General features: G+C 47.9%; 1 protein-coding gene across 1 annotated transcript; it reads left to right on the top strand.

The window, feature by feature from the left end:
• Positions 1-389: 389 nt before the first annotated feature.
• Positions 390-3,615, top strand: LOC143028742 (uncharacterized). Its single transcript, XM_076191112.1, has 4 exons — positions 390-636; positions 773-1,030; positions 1,943-2,496; positions 2,738-3,615. Exons 1-4 carry the CDS (start codon positions 631-633, stop codon positions 3,045-3,047), a joined length of 1,128 nt encoding a protein of 375 aa, XP_076047227.1. The 5' UTR covers positions 390-630; the 3' UTR covers positions 3,048-3,615.
• Positions 3,616-10,000: the final 6,385 nt, after the last annotated feature.

The following is a 10,000-nucleotide window of genomic DNA, read 5'->3' as shown; positions in this document are numbered from 1 at the left end:
AATTGCCTTCACGAAACGAATACAGGTACGGGACTCCCAGTGCTCCATAGCCTCCTTGATGACTTTCTGATTGACCTTTTCTGCAAACGAAAAAAAAAAAAATGAGATCGCACATGTGTAGGAGTTACAAAGCAAGAACTACTTTGACCCGTATAGAGCTGAAAAACAATAGGAAATTCATGGATGGTATACAAAAAAAAAATAATAATAAAAAATAAATAAAATGAAATAAAATAAGATCAAAAAGAGGAAAAAGAAACCGGACTTGAACTGAGGAGTAAAATCTAGGTGCGTCTATATTTCTGCTAAGCGGGCCCAATAGTGTACGAAAATGATTTGAAAAGGACTTATTATCGGCTGAAAGAAACCTGCACAGCGAAGCTATAGCGATAATCCCATACCACACTCCTGGTCATATGGCCATTTCCCGAAGGTTGAGTGTGGTTTGAATTTTCCGCCAAAATCATCGGAAATTTAAAATTCCCGGCTCTGTGCAGGCATGCGCATTGTCGACCCCACCTCCCCCTCCCTATCCCCTCCCTTCTTACCCGGCTAGCTCGAGCCGGACGTCGCGTCACTTAGCATCGCGGAACCAGACGAGTCGGTCACTCCACAACCCACCTTCTTTTCATGCCGGTAAGTCTGGTTCCTGCTCGTGCTCGTGTGTTCTCGTAGGGAGCCCTACCTGTTCTCCTGCAGTTTTTCCCCTTCGGTGTTGTGTCCAGACACCTTTGGGACACCCCTTCTATGATTATCATTATTCTATTTTCAGACCAAACGCTTGTGTGTGGAATCCGGCTGCACAGCCAGGATCTCGTCAGACGGCCACCACGACCTCTGCTCCCGCCATGCCCCTTGTTTCTCACAAGCTGGCTTTAACCCCCTAGCCTGCGTTGTGTGCAAAGCGCGGGTTGAGGAGATTCGTGCTGCTCCTCCCAAAACCCGTTCCAAGCTAGCCGCCCTCGAACTTCTTCGGGAGGCATGGCGCAGAGCTCGGAAATTGAAATCCGCTCACGACCCCCCCCCCCTGGTGTGGGCGGATCCGGCGTTAGGCGTGGAAATTGGGCCTCGTTCGCCCTCGCCATCCGTCTCCCTATGTCTCCGAGACTTCCGTTGGTGGACAACCTGGGCCTCTCGGAGTACAAGGGGACGAGTCTGATGTTGCGGAGTATGGTGTCCCCGAGCGTCCTCAGGCCTCTCGGCAGCCCCATACATCCGACCATCAAGGGTCCTTAAAACCCTTACGGCTTGCTTTGTCAAGCACCCCCACGAACTCGTCTTCCTCCCTAGTTCACTCACGTGAACCCGGCAGGAAATCTTGCTCGAAAAAGAGGTCTGCCTCACCGAGGTCCAGGACGCTCAGCTTGTCCCCACCCTCCACAGCCTCTCCCCCCAACTCACCCTCCCTTCCTCGCTCTCCTTTTCCTCGCCGTAAATCCCACAAGGGCAGGGAGCCGGGGGACGAAACGAGGGGAGAGGGAACTCTGGCTGCCCAAGTGGCTGCCCTCCTTCCGTCCCTGATAGGCCCCGTCCTTGAATCGGCCCTATCACATTATCCGGCCTTTCAGGCCGCGCAAATCATAACGCACCCCTCTCCAGAGCAACCTCCTATTGAACCTACGGCTCTAGCCCCCCCTCCCACTCTCCCTCCTGGTCCTTCCCTCCGCCCCTCCGTGCCGGCGACAGGTATAGGACTAGAAGGCCCCTCTCAGGAGGAACCCCCCAATCAGACGTCCGTCGGGTTGGACGGGGTGGAGGACCACTACAGTTCTTCTTTACCTTATCCTCCTACCATGACGGACTCTGAGTTCACCCCTTCTCATGGTGTGACCTTCCCCGGTCCTGGGAGTACTCGTTTGGAGAAGATCACAAGCTAGTGGCCTGGTCTCCCGACTACTCGCTATTGGAGGGCTGGAGGAGGAGAGATGACGTTATCCTAAAGTGGGCCAACGACGCGGAGGGGGCTAAGGTTCTATATAAGATTCGACCCCTCTCCGACCCGGCCTCCACGCCCTCCAGGATTTCCACCTCTAACACTCTGGACGCATTAGGTGCTCTCCTGGAGAACCCTCGTTTAAACCCTGATGGGCATATGTTTGTCGACAGGTCGGGGGACTCACCGGCGGTAGCACTCTCCCCAAACGCCTGGTTCCCGCAGGAGAAAGGGGAGAAAGCCTTAGACATCCCTGCTCTCGAGCGGGCCCAAGACCAACCCAAGACGGTTCCTCCTCGACGGCATATCCCTTCATCATTCCCCGTCGTCCTGCCACCACCCTTCGCGCCGGAGGGCCTGCGCGATTGCTTGTGGCACTCGGGCAGGGACCCCGCCCTCCCCCATCAACTTAGTGAACCAGAGGCTAAGTTGCTGACGACGGAGGCCTCGACCAGACAAGACCTTGCCTCTACCATCTCGACCGTCACGGCAATGGCGATGATGAGGAACTGGCTGACGACGCTCGCCACGAGCTTTGAGGACTTCCCGCGGGAAGAATTGAGGTGAGTGGGATATTTCAATCTATAGAGGGTCCAGACCTGTCCTGGCGAGAGACGCTCAGGTAGCGTCTTCACCCAGGACGGAGCCTCTTGACTAGCGCCCGAGGACGAGGTCGTTCGGAAACGACCTCGGCTTCGCATATGTTATACGTTCTACAATTGAGCGATGTGACTTTATTACACCCTCCGGGGATCGGGATCCTTCTCGCCCTACTAATTTGATTCGCGTGTTTTCTGTATGCAGAGACACCCTGGCGGCACTCTCTACCGTGGCAGAGGGTACAGCCAACATGGCGTCATCAGCCCTACCCCCAGCAGCGAGGGCCTTCACCGCGGCTCGTCTGGCAGCTCGTCAGTCTGCAGCGCGGTCGGCCCCGGAGATAGCTCGCCGGGGCGTGGTGAGAGCAGCTCCCCTTTCCCGTGGTCTGTTCGACCAGGAAGCGACAGACCGCGTCTTCGCTACGGTCCCGACCGTCATCCAGATCCAACAACCCTCCCAACCGGAGATTCCAGGACTTCCTTCGGAGACACGCGATAGTGACCATCTCCGCTAGCACAGTTCTGGACTTCCTGTCTTGGCTAGCTGACACCACCAACAGGGCACCGGAAGGCCGACCCGGCCCATGCCCCCCACGCCCACAACATCAGAGGCCTCGCGGCATCGCTGGCGTTTCTCCGCACCCACTCTGTGGAACGGGTGCAGGACCTCGGGGGCTGGGCATCAGCAACTTCCTTCAGGACACGGTATCTCTACCACTCGATCACCCCTGTCCCATGTGTCGCCATGGGAACGGCTCCACCCCTCTCTTCGCAAAAGAAGGGGGGGCAAAGGGCGACCGAGGGGTAGGGGAAGGCCCAGGAACCGCTGAGCAAGATACAATATTCTACATAGAATTTATGCACTATGTGAATTGTACAATATTATTTTTATAAAAAATAAATAAATAAATGAATATATATATATATATTGATATTGATATCGATATAAGTAAAAAAAAAAAAAAAACAGGTCGAAATGGACATGACTTCTCCTATTCAACTTAAGCTAATCTATAGTCATGATGGTCAAGAACTTTACCATGTTGAAATTAATTTCAACGCTCACTGTGACTCAGGTCGAAATGACCATGACTTTTCCTATTCAACTTGAGCTAATCTACAGTCATGATGGTCGAGAATTTTACCATGTTGAAATTAATTTCGACGCTCACCGTGACTCAGGTGGAAATGGACATGACTTTTCCTATTCAACTTGAGCTAATCTACAGTCATGATGGTCGAGAATTTTACCATGTTAAAATTGATTTCGACGCTCACTGTGACTTAGGTTCGAAATGACCATGACTTTTCCTATTCAACTTAAGCTAATCTGTAGTCATGATGGTCAAGAATTTTACCATGTTAAACTAATTCAACGCCCACTGTGACTCAGGTCGACATGAACATGACTTTTCCTATTCAACTTAAATTTAATCTACAGTCATGATGGTCGAGAATTTTACCATGTTAAAATTAATTTCGACGCTCACTGTGACTTAGGTCGAAATGACCATGACTTTTCCTATTCAACTTAAGCTAATCTGTAGTCATGATGGTCAAGAATTTTACCATGTTAAACTAATTCAACGCCCACTGTGACTCAGGTCGACATGAACATGACTTTTCCTATTCAACTTAATTTAATCTACAGTCATGATGGTCGAGAATTTTACCATGTTAAAATTAATTTCGACGCTCACTGTGACTTAGGTCGAAATGACCATGACTTTTCCTATTCAACTTAAGCTAATCTGTAGTCATGATGGTCAAGAATTTTACCATGTTAAACTAATTCAACGCCCACTGTGACTCAGGTCGACATGAACATGACTTTTCCTATTCAACTTAATTTAATCTACAGTCATGATGGTCGAGAATTTTACCATGTTAAAATTAATTTCGACGCTCACTGTGACTTAGGTCGAAATGACCATGACTTTTCCTATTCAACTTAAGCTAATCTGTAGTCATGATGGTCAAGAATTTTACCATGTTAAACTAATTCAACGCCCACTGTGACTCAGGTCAACATGAACATGACTTTTCCTATTCAACTTAATTTAATCTACAGTCATGATGGTCGAGAATTTTACCATGTTAAAATTAATTTCGACGCTCACTGTGACTTGGGTCGAAATGAACATGACTTTTCCTATTCAACTTAATTTAATCTACAGTCATGATGGTCCAGAATTTTACCATGTCAAAATTTATTTCAACGCTCACTGTGACTCAGTGATGTCACGGTATGATGACGTCATTGTGATAAATTGACGTCACCATGTAGTCCTATGACGTCAATTTGTGTCCCTGTGACGTCACGAGACGATCCTATGGCGCCATGATCAATCCGGTGACGTCACAGTATAATCACATGATGTCACTAGGTATTAAACATATAGAAGTCCGCTTGTGGGTGATGAGACGTCACAAATTGCCATAGCACACTATTGGATGAAGACGCTCGCCACGGGCTTCGAGAACTTCCCGCGGGAAGACTTGGGGTGAGTTGGATACATACCGAGGGTCCAGGCCCGTCTTCGTGGGAGACGCTCAGGGAACGTCTTCACCCAGGACGAAGCCTCTTGACTAACGCCCACGGACGAGGTCGCTCGGAAACGAACTTGGCCTCGCATACTCCCTTTCGGTTTCTCGCTTACCCCGAGGATCTTCACGAAACTAGTGAGAGTGGTAGGCGTACGTTGGACGGAAGCAAGCGTCTCCACACTCATGTTCCTAGACGGCTAGTTGATGCATTTGCCCACCGGGGAGGGTGCATCGGCCGACATCTCAATGGCTCTGAGTGTGTTGGCGGACGTGGAGTTCGGGGTGGACTGGGACGGGTCTGCCCTTGCTCCCACACAGACTTTATTGGCTCGGGATTGAGTGGGACACAGTCAGCGTCCTTCGGGTGCTCCCCTGCGCCAAAAGAGCGTGCTTCTCTCACACGTCCTCCCTCCTTCGGTGGCGGGGGGGCCTCAACTTCGCGACCCCGGCCCTTCCACTGAGCCGCTTGGGGCGCCGACGGCTGGTACGGGAGGTCGACAGGAGCATACTGCTTCTCCCGCGTGACCTGCCCGGGCCGATACCCTCAGCACTCCACAGGTTGTTGCGTCCCTGGCTTCGGTCGGGGGCCCTACGCCGGTCGCTGGAGTTTCTCCGCACCCACTCTGTGGAGCGGGTGCGGGACCTAGGGACTGGACATCGACGACTCCCTTGGGGACACGGTGTCTCTACCACTCAGTCGCCCCTGTCCCATGTGTCGCCATGGAAACGGCTCCACCCCTCTCATCTCAAAAAAGTGGAGGGGGCAAAGGGCGACCGAGGAGTGGGGAGGGGCCAGGAACCGTTGAACAGGATACAAATTTCGTATAATTTACGCATTGTGTGAACAGTGCAATGTTGTGCATGTCACATTCTTCGGCGTGGGTACTTGACGTTTCTGTCTCCCCTCTACTGAGTGATAAAATGAATAAGTCTCCCATAGGAAAGACACACGTAATAACGGTTTGATTCAGGCTTCACCTCTCCTCCCACCTGTCCTCGTCTCATGCATAGCTTCGCTGTGCAGGTTTCTTTCAGCCGATAATATTTCTTTGTCGCGGCTCGTGCCGCTTAAATTCTTCTTATCGGCTTAAGAAACCTGCACAGATTTAGGGTCCCTCCCTCCTCCCACAGGCGAAGCCTTCATTTCTCATTGAAGTGACGCGACGTCCGGCTCGAGCTAGCCGGGTAAGAAGGGAGGGGATAGGGAGGGGGAGGTGGGGTCGACAATGCGCATGCCTGCACAGAGCCGGGAATTTTAAATTTCCGATGATTTTGGCGGAAAATTCAAACCACACTCAACCTTCGGGAAATGGCCATATGACCAGGAGTGTGGTATGGGATTATCGCTATAGCTTCGCTGTGCAGGTTTCTTAAGCCGATAAGAAGAATTTAAGCGGCACGAGCCGCGACAAAGAAATATTTTCGTACGTATTGAACTTAGTCATTTTGTTCATAGCAGCGTTGAAGAAGAAGAAGAAGAAGAAGAAAGAAGAAAGAAGAAAGAAGAAAGAAGAAGAAGAAGAAGAAAAGAGGAGCGCCATGAAAAGGTATCCTCGAGCCTCCTCGAGGGTTTGCTAAAGGTCCTCCTGATCTGGCAGACCCTCCCAACTCACTGTCGCCAAAGAGATACGGAACGACAGGATAGCCGTTAGGTCCTTTTGGCCATCGATCCACGTACAGCTCGGCGCTCTTGCGTTCCACGAGGCTGGCGTACTGCTTCGGGTTCAACATCATGTCCCCCTCGAAGAGTGTGTTGTTGCCAAAATTGACGATTTCTGTCTCGAAAAAGATTTGTTCCTGAGAAAAGAGATAAAAATTACTTTTATGAGATTAAACGAATGAATAAGTCAACGTCAAATCTTTAGATATTCAGAGCCCGCGTGTGCACAAATAGAAGCACAGAGGCCGCGAGCAGCATACGCCTGTTGACTATGAGACGCTGTTAAATCGTTTTCACACACCTGATAAACTGCGTTCCTTTAGTTTGAATTCCAGTTTGCTGCTTATTTAAATTTGTCAAGCCTACCACCCAAAGGAAGATAGCGAAACACATCACTGCTAACTTCTCTAAAAATTTATGGAGAGAATCGCTAGTAGCAACGATGTAATTCGAATAATCAATCGGGCCGTCTCGAGTGGGATTCACGATATATGGACCTCGGTTCGAAGCTCGCGACGGCAGGAATGATTAATTATTCTCGAAACATGTTTCTGCTGGCGAAATTCGCGTTGTTATAGGCGGATACTACCCTTTCCTCAATTCTATAACCACAGCATTCCTTTCTTTTAAAGTTTCCTTTCTGCTCGTAAATGACCTAATTGGCCGCCCCATTTTCAAGTTGAATTTCATTTTAGACGGATAACAGCCAAAGACTCGATTTCAGATCTCCCAAATGTATCTGGTTGGGGCAGAGACAACCTAATGTCTTTCATTTCCAGTATCACTAAGTGTCTCAACCTTTCTGTTTAACACTACATTCCACAGAGATATCCTCTCCCCTTCATCGGCCCTCAGCTTCTCCCCCTGACAATTTATAACAGTGCCACTCTCTCGAGTCAATTCATATCTCTGCTATCCCTGAAATAGATTCTACCTCTTGCAAGGGAACTTATTCGCCTCTGTATGGAGTGCGCGTCTAGTGAGTGGGATAATTCCTTACTTAGTGTTTCTGTGTAATGTTGAGTAATGGGGTGTTCACCTTACATACACACACACACACACGCGCGCACACACACACACACACACACACACACACACACACACACACACACACACACACACACACACACACATTAAAAAAGACAGCAGCTTGCATCAACTGACAGGGATTTCCCTTACAAGAGGTTTCTCACTTCCCACTGCGTGGGAGTAGGATGGTATATATATAATATATATATGTATATATATATATATATAAATATATATATATACATATATATATATATATATATATATATACATACATATATGTATATATATACATACATATATATATACATACATACATATATATATTAGTGTATCCAGGAAGAATATTTTCTTGTTGACAGACGAGATTAAATGATATTGCTGTTTCTGCATTGGAATGACGAGGACTAAACTTACAAGACGTTTGACCTGCCACCTACAACAGGGATCCATAAAGAATCACTATAACACCAAACATAATACTTCCCTCACCCGTCAAAACTTAGAAGAAGGAACAGTAATAATAGACAGAGAAAGAGACTCCCGCAGATTAGCATTTATTGAAGCAATCTATATAGCAGAATTAAAACCAACCATGAACATACATAGTATAGACCTCCAGATTCTCCCATCCCACAAGCGGACCTGACCTCACCTCTCCCAGTGATTCCTGATGACTACGCAGCAGCCAATCAGGATGATCGCTTCACACGACACCACCCAAACAATCAGAAATAAAATAGTATATAAACATCACACACACACACACCCAAACAATTAGCCTGAAGATGGTCTACAGAGAAGACCGAAACGTTGCAACCTCATACGGACAGCTACTCAACAAACTATCAGTCCAACACCGTAAATTAGCAAGAGAAATTGAAGTTCTTAACAAAAAGATAAATAATGCAGAAACAGCAATATATATAATACATATATATATATACATATATATATATACATATATATATACATATATATATATATATATACATATATATATGTATATATATATATATATATATATATCTATATATATATATTCATACTCGTATTTGTCCATTTTTATACAGAAGGCATGCATTTGGTATGGTGTGGATTAGCATAAATCGAATGCTGTACTTCATTCACGTTTTCATACAAAACAACAAAGAAGTTACAACAATTTCTGGTAATGCATAAATTAATTCCCACATACAACTCACAAATCAATGAATTTCCTACCTATAAAATGGGGACTTGGCAAAATAGGTCCGTCGCAGAAATGCCAATATATTGAGAAAATTCACATTCATATACAGAACAAAGCGCTCGTAACAGCGACATAATTTAAACAATCAGGCCCGGCCGTCACGAGCTTTGAACTCGGGTCTCTGATCGTGAGACCCAATGAGTCCCAATCTCAGTGGCAGAGTGGGAACGCTTAGGCCCCTGTCACACTAGGCAGCTAGTGACCGCCACTAGTGGCGTGTCACTAGTTGCCTATTGTGAAAGTCTCGGGCAACTGCAAGCAACCAGTGACTGTCACCGAATTGTGGAATCCTTTCTCATCATATTAGTCGAAAGAATGGCATCAATGGAGGAAGTGCTTCTGTCAGCTTTGCTGGTCAAGAAAAAGAGACGCTCGGTGACGGCAACTGCCAGTGACAGTCAATTGTTACCGAAGCGGGCAACAGCCATAGCCAGTTGCGCAACTGGGCAACCGCAGTGACGTAGTGTGAAAGGCTCAATTTAAAGTAATGGTAGGCAACAAGTGACCATCACTAGTGACCGTCACTAGTTGCCTAGTGTGAAAGGGCCCCTAGATTTCACGCTCTCCGCGATCGAAGCTCACGATGGCCGGGACTGAATGTTCTAACGTTCAATTCTAAACCTTCAAACGCGTCACCTAGCTAAGCCCCGATGATAGCCTCACCTGTTCCCTTCCTCTGCTCGAAAGGACCATCAGGGTGACGATAAGGACGACCAACAAGACCATGGTGGACCCGACGCTGAAGATCCTCCCGTCGAAGTGGAGCACTTGGTGATCATGGTTCTCCTATTTAAGTAAATCCGCCTCTAGCGAACACCTGGCACTTGCTTTTCTGTGCTACTTCGCGGGTCGAGTGAAAAGTGACCCGGCCGGTCCCAGTGCGCTTTTAGCTTAATGGACTTGACTCACGAATGGTTCTGGTCACCTGACCAACGTCCAAGATCAACTCGCACAAGAATCCACATGGAATTCTTTACTTT

The sequence above is a fragment of the Oratosquilla oratoria genome, chromosome 10 (assembly GCF_046742065.1).
Source record: "Oratosquilla oratoria isolate Oo_2021 chromosome 10, ASM4674206v1, whole genome shotgun sequence".
NCBI classification, from domain to species: domain Eukaryota; kingdom Metazoa; phylum Arthropoda; class Malacostraca; order Stomatopoda; family Squillidae; genus Oratosquilla; species Oratosquilla oratoria.
This window is presented reverse-complemented; position numbering and strand designations above follow the sequence as displayed.

Excerpts from the sequence above, each read along its gene's own strand:
- LOC143028742 (XM_076191112.1), top strand. Across the intron at positions 1,031-1,942 it reads CTCACGACCCCCCCCCCCTG|TGGGCCAACGACGCGGAGGG; the intron begins GTGTGGGCGGAT and ends GTTATCCTAAAG. Across the intron at positions 2,497-2,737 it reads TTCCCGCGGGAAGAATTGAG|AGACACCCTGGCGGCACTCT; the intron begins GTGAGTGGGATA and ends TTCTGTATGCAG.